This window comes from Anabrus simplex, chromosome 8 (genome assembly GCF_040414725.1).
Source record: "Anabrus simplex isolate iqAnaSimp1 chromosome 8, ASM4041472v1, whole genome shotgun sequence".
Classification (NCBI taxonomy): domain Eukaryota; kingdom Metazoa; phylum Arthropoda; class Insecta; order Orthoptera; family Tettigoniidae; genus Anabrus; species Anabrus simplex.
Window position 1 is genome coordinate 78849783 of NC_090272.1, and position 23823 is coordinate 78873605.

At 41.5% G+C, this 23823-nt stretch overlaps 1 protein-coding gene across 1 annotated transcript; it reads right to left on the minus strand.

Annotated features, from left to right (window-relative positions):
* Nucleotides 1-844: 844 nt before the first annotated feature.
* Nucleotides 845-23302, minus strand: LOC136879139 (uncharacterized). Its single transcript, XM_067152892.2, has 3 exons — nucleotides 22965-23302; nucleotides 9749-9846; nucleotides 845-1548 (listed from the first exon to the last, which is right to left on the minus strand). Exons 1-3 carry the CDS (start codon nucleotides 23230-23232, stop codon nucleotides 1084-1086), a joined length of 831 nt encoding a protein of 276 aa, XP_067008993.2. The 5' UTR covers nucleotides 23233-23302; the 3' UTR covers nucleotides 845-1083.
* Between the last annotated feature and the right edge of the window lie 521 nt (nucleotides 23303-23823).

Consider the following 23823-nt stretch of genomic DNA (forward strand, 5'->3'; position numbering starts at 1 on the left):
TGCCGTGAGCTCGCCGTTCCTGTGAATCGATTCACTCGGACACTTGAATGAATCGATACACTGCTTCGAATCATGCATTCACTAGCCAACACTAGTGCCAATGAGTTGGCGTAGATCGAATTGTGCCAGTTATTATGCGCATAGTGGAATTCAACTAAGTATCAATAAGTCTTGTGAGATGACTGTTCATCCATACTGGAGCACAGTACTCAGCACTTGAATACACCAAGCCTAAAGCTGAAGACCGTAAAACGCTTGCCAAAGAACCCCAAGTAGTTCCACAAAGCTTATGATTGATGTTGTTACGTGTTTTCGGTTTCTATGCGGAATTCAGCAGATGTTGCTTGTAGGATAGTGTTCGATACAAGGTTACTCCAAGATATTTTGGGTTCCAGTTGTGGTGAAGTATGCTGCCGCAGAAACTGATGTTCAATTTAGTATATATTAGTATATAGTTTATAAACTTCTCCATACCATGCAGAAAGATAGAAAGACTTATTAACAATATGCTGAGTGATAGGAGGCTTCGAGTTATCATCGGGAACAATGTGAGCAAGGAGAGGAAGCTTATAAATGGTTTGCCTCAAGGTTCAGTCCTATCGCCACTCCTGTTCAACTTGTATAAATATATATCTCATCTTCCTGAAGTTACATCACGGAAATTCTGCTACGCTGACGATATAGCATTAGCTGTGCAACACAAAGAACTGGAGAAAACTGAAGATATTATTATTATTATTATTATTATTATTATTATTATTATTATTATTATTATCATTATTATTATTATTATTATAAATTGAGAGTTCCGAATGATTTAGTCAATATTTCGAAAGATGTTTAGAAATATTTCACGATTTTTATGCAGTTACTGAAAATTACAAAAATTATACAACTTAATTTACATCACATTAACCCTTAAATGAAATAGTAGTTACTGTGCATGCATTTTGCTCGAGTTGGTGTTGAAAGGTGAGCAAAGTTTGGTAGTTTTGGAACACATAGTTTCTAACCTCTGATGGTGTAACACATGAAGGTTTAACATCGTCCAGTTTCCCTTAACGACTAAATAATGTTTAGACGCTACTGCAACTCGTCCGAGTGGGCCCGCTCGACCTCTGGAGAAGTGCTAACCGTCCGAACTAGGTGAATGGGCGCCACGTTGATCTCAGCCCCAGAAGGATGGGTGTCGTAATGCTGCATTTCAGCCTCAAAGACGATGTTGTTAATTCGGTGCATGACTACGGCTCGAAGTTTCTCATCGAACTTCCTCATTTTCATGGCTATGTGCTCGCCGAACGTGGAGCACTCGTCTTTTGGTGAGGGACTTCTGAGGACATTCAACACCTCTTGAGTCCTGGTGTCGTCTTCAAATACCGTTGACTTCCATTTTCTTGGTATCTTAGGTGGTATGAAGTCTTCAGCTTTCGTGCTGTCGCTGTGATAATCCACCTGGTTCTCAAAATATCTGTCATATTCTTCAGGCAACTGGCCAGCGCTCATGTTCTCCACTTTAATCGAATCGACTCCTTCTTCATATTGGAGAATCTGGAAAAGATTCAACAAAAGCAAATAGAAAATAATACCTTGAAACAGAAGAGAAAATTACATTTAACAACCAGAAACAATAAAGGGTGGATGTTGGACTTCATTAGTGTACGACAGGCCTGTCAAAGACACTAATCACTACAAGAGCGTTGCAACTCGCATGGGACTGATGGCGGACGGTTGATGTGTGGGCCAGTACGTACGGAACGTTATAACCTTGCAGTACTTATACATGGAAGTTTTTACGTTCATTTGATACTGTACAAGGTCGGATAAGAAAAGTTCCCGACTAGCTCTGTAGTGCGCCAACAAATGCCATCACAAGATTGCGCTAGCAGGTATAGTGACCTTCAATCTCGATCATGCAGTGTGCCAGTAGACATCGCTGTGTTAAAATTGAAAGTTGTTATAGTGGTGTTTTATGTGAATACGTGTGTGTGCTAGTCCACGATTACATCATGGACAGAAAGGTGGAACAACGAACCAAGGTGAAATTTTGCGTTAAACTGGGCAAATTGACCAGAGAGACACTGAGCATGCTTCGTTGAGCTTTGTCTCAGGATGGCACCCTAGACACAAGACTTGTCACCGGTGGTGATCCTGGACGTAAGGGATGAATCATCCACGGCACGCTTATGCAGATTTTGGCACACTGCGATGCGATGTTTCTGCTGTTCAGGGCTAAGCAATCGGTGGACACGCCACATATTGAATTGCGATGTTAGGACTGCAGCACTGACGCGCGAATATTGTCTGCAGTATCGTTGGTCATCCCCCGACGATCCTCACCACGGACAAATTCCCGAATTCGTTCCACATTTTCGGGGGTAATGCTCGCGGGAGGTCTTCCAGATCGCTACTCATCTTCAAGGGACATTCTTCCACCTGTGAAGCACCTGCACCAATTGAAGCATTGCGTACGACTAATTGCCTCATCGCTGTCTCTGTGGCCTATTTGTTCAGTTTAACGCAAAATTTCTTGCTAGATAATTGTTCTACGATTCTACCCATGATGTGATCCCAAACTACCACACAAACATGTTCCCAAAAAACACCACTATAACAACTTCCGGTCTGAACACAGCGATGTCTCCTGGCACACTTCCTCATCAATGCTGAAAGTCACTGTAGCCACTAGCGCAGTCCTGTGCTGCCATCTGTTAGCGTAGTACAGAGTAAGTGGCCGAACTTTTAGATCCGACCTTGTATGTAAAATTATAAACAATTTATTCGTTCACATTTAATATACCGGTAATAAAATTTCGGAAAAACCATGATAATAACATCGTTATTACATACATAGGCCTTACATACAAGCTTACACACTGCCTCTAAATTATTAAAAATGCAAATAACATAGACTTCATATTCTTGAGCAAGAAGAGTATAATAAGAAGTTTCACCATACATCAATAGCAAAACTATTTTATTTAACGCACCGGTACTTTTACAAGACATGTCGTGATGCTCCCCTTATTAAGAATAAATAAATGACCGTCAGTAATCACAAATAAACAAGATTTTGCGAATAAGGAAGAAGAAACTTGAAGTAAAATATCCAGGGCATGGTTAGTTCAGTGGCTTAGCTTCTAGCTTCACATATGGAAGGCTGCGGTTCGAATCCCAGTTGATCCTGTGTCGATATTTTCATTTCAATAATTCGTGATGCTAGGAGAAGCATCTAGTCTTAAACTCCCGGCGAAACTCAAAGTGACCGAGCTAGTTGGCCGAACAGTTTCATTCGAGAGATAGTGGGTTGGAACCCCACCGTCGGCAGGAGTGAATATGGTTTTCCGTGGTTTCCCATTTTCACACCGGGCAAATACTGGAATTGTACCTTAATTAAGACCACGGGTGCTACATTTCCATTCCTAGTCCTTTCCTATCCCTCCGTCGCCGAAAACTTTCCATGTGTTAGTGTGACGTTAAAAAACGAAGAAAACTAAAATGAACATGAATAGCTCCAGTGACTCTAGAAATACCTAACTGGGACAAACTGAAGAAAGTTAAGACGGAGATAATAATAATAATAATTTTAACCGGCTATTTAAACTGTGCGCCTTCTTTAAGGCCATCTATGCAAACAAACCTGAACTTGTGAACTCCCAGAAACTTTTGCCTCCTGAAGTTAGATGTCCCTGCCAACGATTTACTTGCTCCCTCTCGCGGCCTAAATTCTGATTGTTTCATAGAGTAATGTTTATTTTTGATGTTTGTAAACTTGGTTCTCGGGATTCTTTTTTTTAATGTACCAAAGTTGACAGCACCTCAGCTGGTTCTTCCTCGATTGTAATCAACTTATAAAAAACTTAGAAATATTGTCTCTAGCCAATTAAAATCGGGAGTGTTTATAGGAATCCAACCTATCAGTAAAGAGTTCTGGAATCTTCCTCTTATGGTACTATAAAAGCAGGGCGCTTTAGGGCCGTATTGTCTGAATTGCTCCAGTGTTTCGGGAGTGTGACGTGACGTAGGGAGGCAGGGTCGATGCCTGCGTGAGGAAGATCCAGCGGATCAAGGTAATGGCAGAGTTTACCTAGACATGTGATAGCTCCTGCGGGTAGTTAGAGGGGAAGGTCTCAACTTCTTTTCATTTAATCTACATACTTTTATAATCTGGTGGACCGGGCGAGTTGGCCGTGCGCGTAGAGGCGCGCGGCTGTGAGCTTGCATCCGGGAGATAGTAGGTTCGAATCCCACTATCGGCAGCCCTGAAAATGGTTTTCCGTGATTTCCCATTTTCACACCAGGCAAATGCTGGGGCTGTACCTTAATTAAGGCCACGGCCGCTTCCTTCCAACTCCTAGGCCTTTCCTATCCCATCGTCGCCATAAGACCTATCTGTGTCGGTGCGACGTAAAGCCCATAGCAAAAAAATATATATATATAATCTGGTGGTTTTAAATGTAGAATTTCCGGCAAGTCTGAGGACTCTGATTCTACTCCCTACTGGGAAATATGTCATGTAAGGGAACAAAGAGTGATTACCCTCTGTCGTTTCCCATTCAACCTTACACTGGGTGACCAAAGCTTTCAACCACTAAATTTCTTAAATCTTGTCTTGGCATTAATGTTTCCTCTTTAGTCATCTCCAGCGTAGCATAGGATTAGCCTCTGTATTTTCGGGCCGTAAGCCCACTTAGGGTTGTAACAATTTTCAGAAGGAGTGCAGATGTTTCGCCCCCTTGCATTTTATTTGTGGCCGGTTATGTGCAACCATTTTCTTTTGTCATTAAGGCCATTTAGTATGGGCAATTATGCCCCTGTTTATTCGGTAACTGTTTCTGGTGTTAGTTCCATTTGGGAACAGTTGATTATATAACTGTTGAGTAACAGATAATCCCACATCGGGGCAATTGTATATGAATACTTTAATAATTGTATATAAATACTTTAATGTGAGGACAACTGAGGCTTGTCAGGTGGAGCTTGAGTGCGCCTAAGAAACTGATGCCTCTGTGAGGCTGGACTATGGTATATTTGGAGTGCAGACTCCAATGTATACTAGTGTAAATGATCGGAGCAAATTCCGCTCTTGTAAATTTTGTACCTGTCAAGAGTAATAAGACTCTTTTCTATGTAAAGTAACTGCCTGCTAATTATTACACGTTTTTGTACCTGATGATCGGACTTCTAAGTCCCTTATATTGTTAGAGCTGACGAGCTAATTAATAATCTGTTCTATTGGCTCGTTATTCTTTCAGATTCTCTATATATCAATATTGAATAAAACAAAAACAAAAAAGGAAAGAAATACAATTTTGAAATTTATTATCTTAAAAGTTGCTCTAAGTGATTCCTTGTCCAGCCATTCAACCCAGGCGCTTCCTAATCCTCTGTGAACCACGGAAACCTCGGAATAATAATAATAATAATAATAATAATAATAATAATAATAATAATAATAATAATAATAATAATAATAATTTGACGCCATCCAGCTGTCGGCTCGTCTCCATGCCTGATACTGAGTATTGCACAATAGCCCCTTTTCTAATTCGAATAATCAACACTGTTATCAGAACGAATACAGCGAGCCATCACCCTTTTGTTCAAAAACTGGAAACAAATGGGAGGTATAAATAAATAAATAAATAAATAAATAAATAAATAAATAAATAAATAAATAAATAAATAAATAAAATAAATAAATAAAATAAAGATTTATATTATTATTATAGCTCGTGCGTTAAAAATGTATCGGATATGGAATATTGGATATCGGATATAGAATATTGGATTTCAGATTTTTCTGTAATTACTGTAAAGTACACGTTTTTGACAGAAAATAATATTTTGGGAGATAGCTGGAATTTTGTGAAAAATATATTATCGCAAATATTTACGTTATTGTTATTGCTGGCTCGGTAAAACGCATGGATTAAAAAATCGGAAATTATATCTTACACAACTTTTTTTTTTTTGCTAGGGGCTTTATGTCGCACCGACACAGATAGGTCTTATGGCGACGATGGGATAGGAAAGGCCTAGGAGTTGGAAGGAAGCGGCCGTGGCCTTAATTAAGGTACAGCCCAAGCATTTGCCTGGTGTGAAAATGGGAAACCACGGAAAACCATTTTCAGGGCTGCCGATAGTGGGATTCGAACCTACTATCTCCCGGATGCAAGCTCACAGCCGCGCGCCTCTACACGCACGGCCAACTCGCCCGGTTACACAACTTTTATAATGTACAGTTTTCCGATACATTAATATTAATGGAAAAATGTCACATATCCTGTCTTGGTCCCTTTAATATTGCTATACCACTATCTGCTAATGAAATAATATACAATGGTCTGAAACAGCGTGAGCCGGGTATTTGAGCTCTAATTGTATCAGCTGCTGAAGTTAGCCAATCAGATCACTTCGCGGGCGAATTCAAATGGGCTTTGCGCGGCGGTGTTGCTGAATATGTACGTGACTAGGACCGCCTTGAGAACCATGCCGAGAAATCAGCATCAAACACAAACACACCGTGGGTTTCAGCCAGTGTAACCGTATCGTACTTCCTTTTGGCGCGATCCTGTCAACTCCGAGGTCTGTATTCAAACCCCTCCCCTGGCGAAGTTTTATTCTCCGACTGACGCTCTTATGCCAATCTTAAGCCACGTACAGATTTAGCAACAGTGTCACGCAAAGCCAATTTGAATTCGCCCGCGAAGTGATCTGATTGGCTATGTTCAGGACAGTAGCGGCAATTAGAGGGGGAGGGGGGTCGCCCCCCACTTTGTTGAGATAACATTATAGTATTTGTATTACATTTTACCTGTCTGAAACAAGGAATTATTAAAACAACAATTTTTACAAGCTCTGTTGTCTTATCATGTAATTATTTCCTTTATTTTCTTTAATTATTAAAAAATGGACTAGCGGAAATACGCATAAAATGTCGTTCGTCGCGGCTAACCGATTTGTTTAGCGCCACAGCAAGTAATAGACACTTCGCATGTGCTGTGAGGAGGGCTAGCAGGGGTATATATATTCTTCCGAAGTCACTGCCACTGAGGTATGATTCACCTGCTCGCTGCGCGCATTCGTCAGTCTTGCACTCTCATTAGTGTCTGTTAGTTTCTTAAGTGTGTAGTTAAATACTAAATGATTTTAAATTGCATAATCACGCCGTACTTTTATTTAATTGTAATACATTCGTAATTATTGTGCCTTTGGTGAAAGTTGTATTGTATGGTATTGAATCAGAATCTCACAAAACTATTTTTACCGCACTCGAGTTGGTAGGCTGTCAATATTTATCTCTGTGTCGAAATTCGCTCAGAAAGCATAAAAACTTACCATTTTGTAGGTTTTCCTTCAGTTTTTATGTATATACCCCCCCCCCCTACTTCTAATGCCGTCCCCGTGGTGTAGGGGTAGCGTACCTGCCTCTTACCCGGAGACCCCGGGTTTGATTCCCGGCTAGGTCAGGGTTTTTACCTGGACCTGGTTCGAGGTCCACTCAGCCTACGTGATTACAGTTGAGGAGCTAGCTGACGGAGAGATAGCGGCCCCGGTCTACAAAGTCAAGAATAACGACCAAGAGGATTCGTTGTGCTGACCATACGACACCTTATAATCTGCAGGCCTTCGGTCTGACCAGTGGTCGCTTGGTAGGCCAAGGCTCTTTGGGGCTGTTTCACCATGAGGTTTGGTTTTTTACTTCTAATTCCCAAATGCCGCTTACTGTCTTCAGCGGCTGATAAAATGACAACGACTTGAAATATCAAATTATTTCCTTCAAATTATTTATCAGCATGACCATCCTTCGGACACATACACCTGGTTCACGTTACTTCCAACCACCCTATAGCCTATAGCGCAGCGCATACCTCAGCTATCCCTGAATTTAAATACAGAGAGTTGAAAATTCTCTTTAGCCGTTTCCCTGTAATGTCGATCCAAACAAACAAACAAACAAACAAACAAATAGAAGAAAACTGAGATGAATCTGTTTCCGACTTTTATGTATACTAATTGTACCGGGAGGTACACCTCACCTCCGCTCATTTAAAAGAAGCGCTTTAAGGAACGCTATCTCTCTAACAAACCGTGAAAGACCTACGGCATGAAGTGCGGACATTGACCTGAAGATGTCACCAGTGAATTATTGAGTAATGTGTTATTTTGAAGTTGCCCAAACTGACTGGACTTGTTTTGTTTTGGTTTACGTCAAGAAGTTTAGACTTTTCTCCATAGATGCCATTACAAAAACTGAGGTAATACACTCTGGTGCAAGGTAAAATAATTAATGAATTAAGGAAGTTTTGTGTTATTATGTTTTCTCAACTAAATTATCTTTCATTTATTTTGTTACTTCAAGGTTTGCAACACTTTTTTCTCACTCCGCCAGTTTTTGAATCTGGCCAATCAGGAATTTTCTGTAATTATTTTTCAACCAATATTACATTTCTTGTACCTTTTGAATTTGTCAATAAAATTGAGAGGGTGTGTCCGGATTTAGTCCAGAACCCTCTCGAACCGTTCCCTCGCGTATATAAGCTGCTGTCTTTCAGGCTACCTTGTCTCTGGATCACCGAATTTCTGAGAGTGTGGGTGTGTGTTAAGACAGGAGGGGGGGCGCCTCATTCTTCGCCAGGCATTTCATCAGCCCAGGTAATGGCCACCAGTCATATCTCTCTGTAGCTACCTCCGCAGATTTACACGAGGGGAAGGTTCTAATTTCTAACTATGTAACCTCCTATTTTCTAAAATGTAAACTTTCTTTCGGCTAATGTAAAATTTCATAAAGATCTTAAACTGTAAATCGGGGATAGAGAATGCGTTACTCTCTCAAGTTCCCCTTCAACTTAGTTCGAAGTGACTACGATTTTGTAACCGTTTCTCTTTTCTGTAAAGCGTAATTAACCTTCATTTTAGTCACCTCAGTAGCTTGGGATTAGCCTCTGCTTCATCGGGCCGAGAGTCCAATTAGGGTTTTATATTTCATTTTCTAGGAGCGTAAGTGTACGCCTCCATTCATTTTGTGTTCATGCCAGTAATCTAACCGGTTTTTCTCTTCCACGAAGGCCCAGTAGTTTGGGTACTAGTTACCCCTGTGTACAAATTGTAAAATTGTAGGTTGGGCCTAGAGAGGCCAGAAATTTGTAAGAATTTTGGTGTAATGTTGCCTTAAGTGAGCTGTAAGAAATTGGGAGCGCAGTCTCCTTGGTTAATGTTGGAGAGCATGTAAGCTCGTTTCTATGATTTCTAATTCAACTGTAATATTGAAAGGTGCCTCTGGAAGGCTGTAAATTTGTATCGGTTGGAGCAAAGTGCTTTTGTTTTGCGAAATTTCTCCTTGTCTATGTAAACACTAACTGGCGATATTGTAAAGTTGCAAATTAGGGGCTTGAAGCCCAAATCTGTTAAATTCTCTAATCTTGGGCTTTCTAATTCTTGTTTCAAGATTGCTATTTGTACCTGCCACCCTGTTATTTCACTAAGTGAAAAATTTGTTAAGTTTGTGATTGAAAAATAAATATAACCTATGTTAAAGTTTTAAACTTAATCTTTGATATAGTAGATAGACCCATTCCACCCAGCACCTTCTTTCACCTCTTTCTGCTCCACTGAAACTCCGTAACACTAATTATACTAATGTCTGGTTGTACTCGGCCAATTGGAAGCTCTTTCTCACGTTCGCAAGCATCTTAGAAAGAAATAAAGTCACACCTAGAAGTACACAGGAGTAAAACACTGTACTTACACTTTCAGCATTCTGTGCTTCTTGTGGTTTGTACTTGTCCAAGAGGAAACTGAAGTGCTTAAATGCAAACCAGTTTCCGGTGTAGGCGTCATCAAAACCTGTGGAGAGACATAACACAGTTAATGTTCTTATGGGAGAAGGTAAGTTTTGTGAACCCGTTCGTTGGTTGTTTACGACTTTGAGGCACATACGTTGCCTCGCACAAGGATGGTACTAAGTCTTTTCTTCAACAAGCTAACTAAATATAACTACTCTGAATTCACTCTTCATACGTAACATGTTGCGTCATAGCAAGTTATTCCCAACACTAAATAACACATTTTATCTGTGTAATAATAATTTATTATAATTTACTAGATAATATACCCGTTTTAAGCATCCCTACACATTTATTACACTTCTGAAAGACGTAGGCTCCTCTCCCTAAACCGGGGTAATATAACGAGATGTGTGTTTACGGACTAGAAGACAGCAGGAATCGTGAGCGCCACTATTAATTCGTTATGGGTACCTCCAATGTACCCGTAAAACGAGTACAGAAACGCAGAACACGTACGTTAAAACAGGAGGTGGGCGCACAGACCGGGAGCTTGGTACTGTATAGGTTGGGAAGTGGGCGCTATAGGTCGTGTCGCAGTAGCTCACATGGCAAGCGGGCGGGGAGATATGTGATAGTGAACAGTGCTCGAGGTAGGAAGGTCGAATCCCATATAAGAGTTTTTTAAAAACTGATTACCTGCCACCCACGCAGGCCCGGGTTCGATTCCCGGCTCTGCCACGAAATTTGAAAAGTTGTACGAGGGCTGGAACGGGGTCCATTCAGCCTCGGGAGATCAACTGAGTACAGGGGGTTCGATTCCCAGCTCAACCATCCTCGAAGTGGTTTTCTGTGGATTCCCACTTCTCCTCCAGACAAATGCCGGGATGGTACCTAACTTGGCTACGGTCGCTTCCTTCCCTCTTCCTTGTCTATCCCTTCCAATCTTCCCATCCCCCCGCCCCCCGCCGCGCACAAGGCCCCTGTTCAACATAGTAGGTGAGGTCATCTGGGCGAGGTACTGGTTCTATTCTCCAGTTTTATCCCCGACCCAAAGACTCACGCTCCAGGACACTTTGAGGCGGTAGATGTGGGATCCCTCGCTGAGTCCGAGGGAAAAACCAACCCTGGAGGGTAAAAGGATTAAGAAAGAAAGAAAGAAAGAAAGAAAGAAAGAAAGAAAGAAAGAAAGAAAGAAAGAAAGAAAGAAAGTTAAGGACTAGATTAGACACTACGAATTCATTCAAGCTATTCACCACACTAGATCCATTATAAACTATATCATAACGACTTTAAGCTCAGGAAATATGTTAGGAATGCACGAGTATTCAGGGGATATTTTGATGATTCAGGTCACTGTCTGATCTTTTGATGCATTTTGCAAATCCAGGTCACACTCTCTTCAAGAGGCTTTTTTCTATTGCCACGGCGCTTACTGCCCACACCGCAAGAAAGAAGGTATTTTAGTAGCTGTAACCTACCTTTGGAAATCCAGGCCGATCTCTGTCATGAGGACAGGCTTTTCCTCTTGCAACCTAAATTTACAAATCCAGGCCAATAACTTCGTTATCAGTTGGTAGCAGTTCGTAGGTCGTAAAGATGCTCCTATCGGCAATCCCGTGAACTAAACAGAACAGAAATTAAAGACCATCACCCTCCGGTGAGTCTCTGTGTGCAATAAGTTGAGTGCTTCCATTAGGATTGTGCCCTACATCCCTAATTTGGTGGTTAGGATAAAAGCCGGGCTGAGTGGTTCAGACGGTTGAGGCACTGGCTTTCTGACCCCAACTTGACAGGTTCGATCCTGGCTCAGTCCGGTGGTATTTGAAGGTGTTCAAATACGTCAGCCTCGTGTCGGTAGACTTGCTGGTACGTAAAAGAACTCCTGTGGGACTAAATTCCGGCACCTTGGCGTCTCCGAAAACCGTAAAAGTAGTTGGTGGGGCGTAAAACAAATAGCATTATTATTATTATTGTGGTTAGGATAATGAATGACTTGAACATTAATAGAAAAGTATCCCTTACGATTGTGGTATATTTCAGCTCTATTGCCTCCACATGATTGGATGCTTACGTATAGGAAAAGGGCATATTTCATAGAAGTTGTGGATAAACAGTTCGCGTTCTTCTACTGAAGGAAATGTACGCACCTTCTTCTCAAAGACGCTATCTACTAACATTTTTATGAACTGTAGTTTTTGAAACGTTCGTATTTTTTCCAACAATTACACGAAAAGAGATTGTAGTATAACATGTTAAAATTATCAGCAGCCTGCTTGCAGCATGGAAGGAAGAGGTAAGGTGGTAGTGGTGATTAATGTTTTAAGAGGAAGTACAACTAGGCAACCATCCTCTATATAACACTAATCAGAGGAAAAAATGAAAGGGATCCGACAGTTCGAAAAATGAAGATATCAGCCAAAGGAAGACAAGGGCCACGAAAGGCGTGAAGGTGAAAGACTCCCTAGCCCTCGCAAACCTAATAGCTTCGGGGTCAGAAAAGAACAAGAGTTGACCAAGGGAGGTCGGATAGGATAGATGAAAGTGAGGAGCCTGGCACAAGTGGAAGCAATGCTAGGACTCAGCTGAGGGCCCCGTGGTCGCCAACCCACGCTCCAAAGTTCAGAGCCCCTGAGGCCCCTTTTAGTCGCCTCTTACGACAGGCAGGGGATACCGTGGGTGTTATTCTACCGCCCCCACCCACAGGGGGAAAGGAAGAGGTAAGTTTCTGCTCGTGGGAAATTCTAATTTCACTCGAATCTCATGAACTACCCTACCTTACTAACGACTATTTTCGATAACCTGTATCTTTACAGAAATTCTACATCTGTCAGGCTTTCAAAATTATTATGTCGCAAAACCTTTCCTCTATCAGGAATGTTGTTCAAAATAAACAATTACAGCAACCATGTATCCTCATGCCATACGAAATATATATACAGCAACCATTTTGGAACAGTTAGCAAATGTTAGGACATTTAAGATGAGAGAACGGGGACGTTGACTTATTGACCAGAGAGAGGGCGTAACCCTCTATGTGGCCCGTCCCGATGAAATCATCGATAGATAGCCGTTAACTTAATACACGGTTTTATACATATTGTTTTCGTCAACTTATTTTATTGATGAAACAAGCTTTTTGTTAATTTGAATGGTAAAGAAAGATTTAACAACTAGTTAGGTATTAGTAATAGCATTCGTCATGGTAGTAGCATACGCCTACCTCTGTAGCCTCCGTCCTCGGAGGCCGGGTTCGATTCCCGGTACTGCCAGAAATTTAAGAATGGCAGCAGGGATGGTATACTTGGAGACAAAACATGTCGACCTCGCCTCACACCACTACCATCCAGCTGCAGTCCGGTACCTATTAGCGTCTACTGTAGCCGGAGTTGCCAAATCGACTACTGCACTCGACACGAAGAAAGGGTAAAGACTAAAGAGAGGGTGGAAGAACGTGGTTTGGTAACTGTACAGACTCCCTTTCGACACACCAATACGCCACCTACGTGCTATTGCGAAAGTCAGCTCGATAAGGCACAACATACGCAAACAAACACTAAGAATGTACATCAAGTCATGGGGTAACAAGATCATCCCACTAATAAGTGGGATAGGACGCTACGACGTTGATCTCTACACCAAGTACCCCACACCGAAACACATTCTGTTCAGCCACAGGGTTAGAAGGCGGGAGGCCGAGAGCCTCCCTCCCCCCCCTAAGCTGACACCTATACACACAAATATACACTACACTGCAGACACCATGTATCTATGTATATATGTTCCTTTGTTACTGCTGTCTTTATCCCCAGGGACCCAGACGAGGAAGGATTTGATAAGAAACACAACACAAGAAGACGACGGCAACGAAGCCAGACGGCCAAGGACGAATGAATCCACCTCTGCCCACCGACCGAGACACGGGAGCGGAAAACCAGCCCGCGCCCTATAACGAAGACAGCAGTACTAATATAGAAAGTTGCTTGTTATTTCACTCTTTAGACAGGTAAAACCCTGGATATCAGAGCAGGCAAGCAAGCCGGCACTCCAACGAACATCTGTTTACTGTATACATATTGTACTGATAACCTTAGCTTAATTACAGATCTGCAGTGACAAGTGTGCTTCAACAGCACCGCATTAGAGGGAGATCGCCAGGCAGAAGAAGATAGCCCCTTGCAACGTGCAAGGCTTGGCTCTTATCCCCTTCCTCAAAAGGAGATTTGACACCAGGGACTCCTGGCTGCTGGACTATGGGACGAACTTGTGGAAGCCCGGACGCTAGTGGACCCGGGCCGATCCGGCAGTGACAAGAAGGACTGATCCCCGTAATAATAGACAATGGCAAGGAAATGGTTACGATTGCATGACCCATATTCCTAACTAACACAACTTCCGAACTTTTCCAAACAACATCCTTGCATGCGCTATCACAAGATGTCAGGTTTTACATGCAGGCTCTTTCTCTTTTCTGCCTATGTAGTTTTTCCTTGACCCTTCAATACCACACCTTAATACCACATTACCAACACAGACTCTAGCCATGGTAGCGAGTCTAACTCGGAAACTGGCCGATACTCCTTGTATCACTTCCCCCTCTTCCCTGCTATCTCTTTTCTTCTTAGAAATTAATAGCATGTCGGAGACTATGTAGATTGAGTCGATGGTCACGCGGGGGAGCGGGCTTCGCCCCCCCCCCCCCCGAAAAAATGTATAATCAGTTGCAATCTACGACTCGACTATGACGGATTGTACGGTCGCCATGTGCAAGTGTCGAACCTGAAACTTTGTCGCGTTAAGGGAAGTTAATCGTCGTACTTATAAAATGTCTGCAGTGCTACGGACTTAGAAAAAATCCGGCGTGTACTAAGATGGGCTCTAATATTTTCGGTAACTTATAAAATTTCTGCAGTGCTACGGACTTTAAAAAATTCCAGCGTGTGCTAAGTTGAACTCCAATATTTTCGCGACATCTCCGAACTTAGTAAAATTTCAGTGTGAGCTAGAATGAGATTTAACATTGGGCAGTGACATTTCAGAACTTAGGATATTTCGAGAACTCGGAACTTAGTATTTGTCGTAACCGAGTGGGGACAGTTTTTCCCAAATATTACTTGTATTGAACTGTGGTATCAAATACCTTAGTAAATCTTAAGGACATTATATGGCAATTCCATGAAATATTAACGCAAGTGAAGTGAAATAACACATAATATCCCCTTAATATTGGCGTTATAAATAATTAGAAACATTTGAACACATCTTACGTGTGTAGTACATTGACTGAACTGGCACTTGATATTCCGATAAGCTTTGAACTTCAGGTTTTATTTTGAACCAAGTACAACGTATTCTGACTGACAGAAACATTATCCTCATGTGTAAATAGTATGAATCATATGAACAGTGTTTCAAAAACTCGTATTACTTGAATTATGCTTAGAATGTGTGACTACCTAAAACTGGAAACTTTCGAACAGTGATGTTTGCTTCGAAACCATAAACGTTTCAGACAGTGCTTTAATTTCATTTAAGAGCCATAATTATATCAAAGTGTTATTATTACTTTGAATTTTACGTAACAGACTGTGATTCAAAGTGCGATTCTGAGTACTGCTTACCAATTACTTGCTAATATTCACTGGATCAGATAGTGCCATTTTTAACAAAATTAATTGTCAAATGAACTTTCTCGTGTGTCTTCACAATTCAGCGACACCAGAAATCTTGACCGAGTGTTTAATCCTCATATCAACCTAACACCTGACTCGACGTGTGAGATGGTAAGTGGTACAGCGTGAGAAATGGAACAATGTGGAATTCACAACATCGAAGGAGTTCCAGATACTGTTCGTAGAACCGCATTCCCCAGTTCCAGCGTCATGAACATTCAGGTTATATGAGTGCATTTAGCTTTAAACTTTTGAAATGTTAAAAGCAGTGATTATTTTGAAACCATTCATAGCACTAGACATTTACGAACTTCCTGAAAAGGCACTTTATTCTTTTCAAGTGCTATTTTAACTTCAAGTGCTAATCTAATTTCAAGTGCTGATTTACTTTCAAGTGCTGATTTACTTTCAAGTGATAATTAATTTCAAGTGATAAGTTAAAACAGAGTTTAGGAAATTTAAAGTAATTTCATCTTAGAAAGACTAGGGTTTTCAAATAATAATGTGAAGTGCTTATCTTAGAAAGACTGTAGGCATTATCAGAGAATGATCTAGAAAGACTGTAGGCTCTACGAGAGATTATTCCAGAACATTCTAGAGTTGATAATTATTTACTTTACCAAAATTCATGAAGAAAATAAGTTCATTTTCAACTTTAATATTATCGCAAGAGTTTTCGGAATTAAAATTTTGATTGAAACATTCAAGAATAAACTTGACAGAAGATATTTCCAATTAATTTCTACTTTTCAAGGCGAGATAATAATGAAGTTACTAGAATTCAAATTTTGATTGAAACATTCAAGAATAAACTTGACAGAGGATATTTCCAATTAATTTCTACTTTTCATTGCGAGATAATAATGAAGTTATTTATGCGCCAAGACATATGAATACCGAGCTTGATAGCTTCAGTCGCTTAAGTGCGGCCAGCATCCAGTAAACGGGAGATAGTGGGTTCGAGCACCACTGTCGGCAGCCCTGAAGATGGTTTTCCGTGGTTTCCCATTTTCACAGCAGACAAATGTCGGGGCTGTACCTTAATTAAGGCCACGGTCGCTCACTTCCAATTCCTAGGCCTTTCCTACCCATCGTCGCCATAAGACCTATCTCTGTCGGTGCGACGTAAAGCAAATAACAAAAAAAAAAAAAAAAGTAATTTGAATAAATTTTAGTTTTGCAAAATAACATCTATTATTTCGCTCTGCGAACTCCTTTCTCTGTACCGGCTCCTAGGAACCGAACACTACCTAAGACCTTTCTCATGCTCCTGATTCCGACAACTTTCCCTGGTACAGTACCGTCTTCATCATCATTTCATCCTCATCACGACGCGCAGGTCGCCTAACGGGTGTCAAATCAAAAGACCTGCACTAGGCCTCTCCGAAGGCCATGCGCCATTATATAGCTAAGAGCTGCATGGCTCTGTATCACGAGCGCTAGTAACAGCGTCACAGAATAACAGGCCTTAATGCCGTCACTAGAATTCGTAGCTACGATAATGTCTACAAATACTCCGAAACAGTTCACGTTATGTGGCTAAATCGGCATTCGGCTCACCTTGAACACACACACACAAAAATAGCACGAAGAAAATTTAATTTTTTTTTTTTTTTTTTTTTTTTTTTGCTATTTGCTTTACGTCGCACCGACACAAACAGGTCTTATGGCGACGATGGGGAAGGAAAGGCCTAGGAAGTGGAAGGAAGCGGCCGTGGCCTTAATTAAGGTACAGCCCTAGCATTTGCCTGGTGTGAAAATAGGAAACCACGGAAAACCATCTTCAGGGCTGCCGACAGTGGGGCTCGAACCCACTATCTCCCGATTACTGGATACTGGCCGCACTTAAGCGACTGCAGCTATCGAACTCGGTAAATCACACATTCGCTCCATCAATCACATATTGTGATTGTTAAAATTTGGTGTCCGAGACTAAATCACAGTTCGTGATTATGATGCATATCTCTACCGCTTATTCCATGAAAAAATGAAATGGCGTATGGCTTTTAGTGCCGGGAGTGTCCGAGGACAAGTTCGACTCGCCAGATGCAGGTCTTTTGATTAGACACCCTTAGGCGACATGCGCGTCGTGATGCTGATGAAATGATGATGAAGACGACACAGACACCCAGCCCCCGTGTCAGCGAAATTAACCAATTAAGGTTAAAATTCCCGACCCTGCCGGGAATCGAACCCGGGACCCCTGTGGCCAAAGGCCAGCACGCTAACCATTTAGCCATGGAGCCCGCTAATTCCATAATCTATCAGGACGGCTAATATCTGTTAGGCTACTGCTATTACAGTCGAACCTCGATATCTCGAACCTCCATTACTCGAGTTTTCAGTATCTCGAAGTAACTTAAATTTCCCGGCCGTTTTTCTTATTCTTCACGTGTATTTATTTCTCTATCACTCGAAATTCGGCTACACGAATTTTTCGATTTCTCGAAGCAAACATTTCTTTCCTTGAAGCAAAAAATACTCTGTAACTTGAATTTTGTGCAACCTTAACTGTGCAATACGGCATTTGTGGTTTGTGAGCAACAGTTAACAAGTAAAGAAAGAGTTACAGTGATGCTGGGAGCTAATATGACGGGAACCGAAAAACTAAAACTTCTAGTGATCGTAAAATCGGCGAAGCCTCGCTGTTTCTCGGGTGTGAATTGATTAGCGGTCACGTACGAAAGCAACCCCCGAAGTCGCGGATGACAAGCTCCATTTACGAATCTCGGTTGCGTGGTATTGACAAGTTTCAATCTGAAGGGAGGAAAGGTTAACAGTAACAAACAGAAGAGACTAACAGAGTTTTCTTTTTTGCAAAAGTGTTAACCGAGGTATGTTTCTTGTTTCACTTTTGCGTGCACTTCTAAACAGTTACTGTAATAAGGGTTACAATTAAAGTGATGCGGTAAAATAGTTTTTGTATATTTTTAAATACTGTTAAAAATAATGTATTCAGTATAAGCCCGTAGATACATATCATTCAATTATGTGCTATACATGCTCAAACTGCCTGCTGTCATTTCTTGATGGATACAGTACTTTTGCATGCATCTCTTGGCACAGGCCAGAGTAAAGTGTAACTTTCACCGAAGTCCCAGTCAACATCCATGGCTGTGACAATATTGAAGCTGCTGGGGTATGGATAGTGCTGAGTAATGACGTTCAGAGCACGACTACTGCAACTGAGTGTTACGAAAGGTGCTGCAATAGTACTTTCTGACCCAGTGAGGAAAGCAATGGCAAACCACCTCACTCCTCATCTTACCTAGTACGCCTCATTTTGGATGCTGATGATGATGCTTGTTGTTTTAAGGGGCCTAACATCGCAGGTCATCGGCCCCCCTCCTCGTTTTGGTGCAGACATTGGTTTTGGGGGTTTTCTTATAATCGCATAACCTTTGGTGGTGCTATTTGAGGATCCAACCAGCCTCTGGGCTGATGACCTAACAGACAGACAGACATGCTCAAAAAACGGTATTCTCTGTATCTCGAAATTTCGATAACTCGAAATAAAAATTAGCTCTCGAGATATCGAGGTTCCACTGTATTAAAAACAACCATATAACTTAGTTTTAGTTGTTTATCGATATCGCGATCATAGTCATGAAGTCTCCAATCTTACGTAAATCCAAAGCATAGGGATGTAGCTTTTCCTTTTAGGAATCTCACATGCACTGGTCAGGAAACCGAGCGAGTTGGTTGTGCGGTTTGCGTCACGTAGCTCTGAGTTTACATACGGGAGATGGCGGATTCGAACTCCAATGTCGACAGCCCTGAAGATAGTTTTCCGTGTTTTACCTATTTCACACCATGCAAATGCTGAGACTGTACCTTAATTAAGGCCACAGTCGCTTCCTTCCTATTTCTTGCTTTGTTCTACCCCACTGTCGCCGTAAGACATCTATCTTTCGGTGCGACGTAAAACACAGACAAGAAAAACTGGTCAGGAATCGAATCACGGCCATCTTATCTATATATTTAACAAATTTATGAAAACTAAAGTCAGTCATTCCGGCCATTCTATCCGGTCGATTTCCTTGATTTTTAAAAACTGAAAGGTATTCATGCACAGATTTGTCATCAGGTACTATAAATCACTCAACTTCAGCCTTCCTCAAATTATTTAATTTTTTCAATTTTTTGTCTCTTTGAAGCAATCATAACTTTGGCTCTAATTGAGGTACGGAGTTCGCTTTTGGCCTAAGAACACTCAGTGAATCAAGCTTTTTCATTTCAGCTCTTAAATATTCAAATGGGTTGATTCTGAGGAAAGTTATGAGTGCACATTAAATTTAACGTCTCATTTCTTCAACATTTTTTTCTCATTGAAGCAATCATATCTTTCATTCTAATTGAGGTACGCAGTTCGTTTTGGTCTAAAAACACTCAGTGGATCAAAAGCTTTCTTTTGAGATAACATCTACTTAAATTGGTAGATTCTGAGAAAAGTTATGAGTATATTTTTTCTCCATGACGAAGATCTTTGAAGGACTTTTTAATAGTTCGCCGCGTAGTGTTGTTCCAAGGAACGTTTAATTCGATTTCTTTGTGTGATGTATTTTCAAGCGTTTTGTTGACAAAATATTACATTCTATTACCACAGCAGATCATGTGCTTTATTTTATTAACTCGAAACTTTGCAAACACATCCGTGAGGATAATAACGAACAACACCATACTTTGTACATTGCGGGCGGAGCCTGCAGGAAATGGCTAGTTATTATTACAGTCAAAAACGGTTATAGCGACTCCGAAATGACCACCAATTAACTGTCGGTAGCCTATAAGTGAAAGTAGCACAAACCTGTTTTCCTGTTGCTTAAAATATCATATCTGTAAGTTTTAGGATGCATACTTACATGGTTAATTAACAGAATAAAGTTAAAACTTCAACAAAAACATTAGTGAAGTATGTACAGTACTGGCGGAGTGTGACTGAGAGTGAGATGTTCTCCGTGCTTCAAAACTGAAGAAATCGTTGCGTGTGATACACCCAAATTCCTTCGCTACCCTGACGATTGTTTCCCCATTTTGTAATCGGCATAATATGCGTGACTTTTCTTCAATATTGAACAATTTCCCTTTCTTTTGCGACATTTTCATGGCGATGCTTGTCTTGAGGATTTAACAGACAGACTGATTTGAAATCTATATACTGAAAACAAGAGTTTTAAATTAAGCTCTACATTGTTGTCAGCAATCCCCAAACGCGTAACAAACAAAACCCAACATTCGACGTTATAGTCGAACCATTTTTCCGAAAATGTGATAAAAAATGCCGTATGACTTTTAGTGCCGGGAAATCCTACGTCCGTAGGTGCCCTGCGCGTCGTGATGAGGATGAAATGATGATGAAGACAACACATACACCCAGCCCCTGTGCCAGGGAAATCAACCAATGATGGTTAAAATTCCCGACCTGCCGGGAGTCGAACCCGGGACCCCTGTGACCAAAGGACAGCACACTAACCATTTAGCCATGGAGCCGGACAATGTGATAAAAATACGCCGTTTTATACGTTATGTCGTACTAGGCGATTTTTCAAATACAGTGTTTATATATGAATTAAAAGAGACCGTTATATTTCGCAATTATAGCCAAAACAACGTATTATTATTATTATTATTATTATTATTATTATTATTATTATTATTATTATTATTATTTCGTGTGGCTATTTCTAGCCGGGTGCGGCCCTTGTAAGGCAGACCCTCCCATGAGAGTGTGCGACATCTGCCACGTGTAGGTAACTGCGTGTTATTGTGGTGGAGGATAGTGTTATGTATGGTGTATGAGTTGCAGGGATGTTGGGGACAGCACAAACACCCAACCCCCGAGCCACTGGAATTAAAAAATGAAGGTTAAAATCCCCGACCCGGCCGGGAATCGAACCCGGGACCCTCTGAACCAAAGGCCATTCAACCAACGAGTCGAAAACTATTATTATTATTATTATTATTATTATTATTATTATTATTATTATTATTATTATTATTGTTGTCTACCTCTGTGGTGTAGTGGTTAGTGTGGTTAGCTGCCAGCCCCGGAGGCCCGGGTTCGATTCCCGGCTCTGCCACGAAATTTGAAAAGTGGTACGAGGGCTGGAACGGGGTTCGCTCAGCCTCGGGAACTCAAGTGAGTAGAGGTGGGTTCGATTCCCACCTCAGCCATCTTGGAAGTGGTTTTCCGTGGTTTCTCACTTCTTCTCCAGGCAAATGCCGGGATAGTACCTAATTTAAGGCCACGGCCGCTTCTTCCCTCCTCCTTGTCTATCCCTTCCAATTTTCCCGTCCCCCACAAGGCCCTGTTAAGCATACCAGGTGAGGCCACCTGGGCGAGGTACTGGTCCTCCTCCCCAGTTGTATCCTCGACCCTAAGTCTGGCTCTCTAGGACACTGCCCTTGAGGCGGTAGAGGTGGGATCCCTCGCTGAGTCCGAGGGAAAAACCGAACCTGGAGGGCAAACAGATTAAGAAAGAAAGATTATTATTATTATTATTATTATTATTATTATTATTATTATTATTATTATTATTATTATGCTTGTTGTTTTAAGGAGCCTAACATCGAAGGTCATCGGCCCATTATTATTATTATTATTATTATTATTATTATTATTATTATTATTATTATTATTATTATTATTATTCGTTTCACGTCCCTGTAGCTACTTTTACGGTTTTCAGAGATGTCGGATATTTTATCCCTTGGGAATTATTTTACATATTGATAAATCTAACGAAGGGCGCTGGTCAGTGGCGGCGACTGAGAATTAGAAGTGAGGGGGCAAAAACGAATAAGATGTACAGATATCAGAAATTACCCCGGGTTATATACATCAAAAATGAAAAGAAAAGTTACAAAATGGTAAGTTTGACATGTTACGGTACCAACTTTAGTGCGGCAATAATAGTTTTCCGAGATTTTGATTCAATACTATACAACAAAACTTTCATCAAAGGAACAATAATGATTATACAATAAAAATCATTTAGTATTTCACTACACGCGAAGAAACTAACAGACACTAAAAAGACTGCCAGACTGACGACTGCGCGTGGCAAACGGGTGAATCATACCTGAGTGTCCATGACCTTGGCAAAAAAATATACCCCAGTTACCCTTCCTCAAAGCACATGCAAAGTGTCCACTACTTGCTGTGGTGCTATACAAATTGATTAGCCGCGACGAACGACATTTTTTTTTTGGCAATTTCCACTAATAATTTTGTCAATAATTAAAGGTAATAATTAGCCGATAAGACAAAAGAGCTTGTACAAATTACTTGTTTTAATAATTCCTAGTTTTAACCTCCTAAAATGGAACAAAATGTAATGTTTTCTCCATAAAGTGGGGCCCCCCTCCCACCCCCCTAATCACCGCTACTGACACTGGTGTATTTGAGTACTATCAAATACTACCAAATTGAACCGGTATCGAGCCTGCCCCTTTGGGATCAGAAAGCCACTACTATTATTTCCACATTAGACATGATTGTACTTACTCTTTCCTCTGGCATATATCAGTTTGGCCTTCTCTCGCCGGAAGGACGACAGCAGTGAAGCCATCTTTCCCTTGACGATGTCCACATCACTCCGAAGTTCATTTGCGATCTCGATCCACGCATTGTACTTCTTGTTCTTGAGGTGGTAGTGTTTGTGCTGAGGGTTCCAGATCTCCGGCCTCTCCCGATACAGGCTGATGAGCAGGAATATTCTGTCATGGTCCCACTCCGCTGTCATTGTCTCTTCACACAGAGCAGGGGAGAGCATTCTCAAATGCGCGAGGACGCGCGCTACTGCGCAGACTCCCCGCGCAACACTCGCCAACGTTCAGCGTGGCTCGCCCTGCCGCCTATTGATCGCAGAACGTTCGTGTGTTCTGCTCTGTTTTTCTACTTGCGTGGACTCTTTGACCCCAACAAAACAGGTGTTATGTAGTGGAACTAAGACTGTTGCGGATGAAGCAATTAAATCAATGAATACATAATATACTTTTCATAATGAAGATATTTATATTTAGTGGTTCCCTCTGTGGTCCGCCTCTGTGGTGTAGTGGTTAGCGTGATTAGCTGCCACCCCCGGAGGTCCGGGTTCGATTCCCGGCTCTGCCACGAAAATTTGAAAAGTGGTACGAGGGCTGGAACGGGGTCCACTCAGCCTCGGGAGGTCAACTGAGTAGAGGTGGGTTCGATTCCCACCTCAGCCATCCTCGAAGTGGTTTTCCGTGGTTTCCCACTTCTCCTCCAGGCGAATGCCGGGATGGTTCCTAACTTAAGGCCACGGCCGCTTCCTTCCCTCTTCCTTGTCTATCCCTTCCAATCTTCCCATCCCTCCACAAGGCCCCTGTTCCGCATGGCAGGT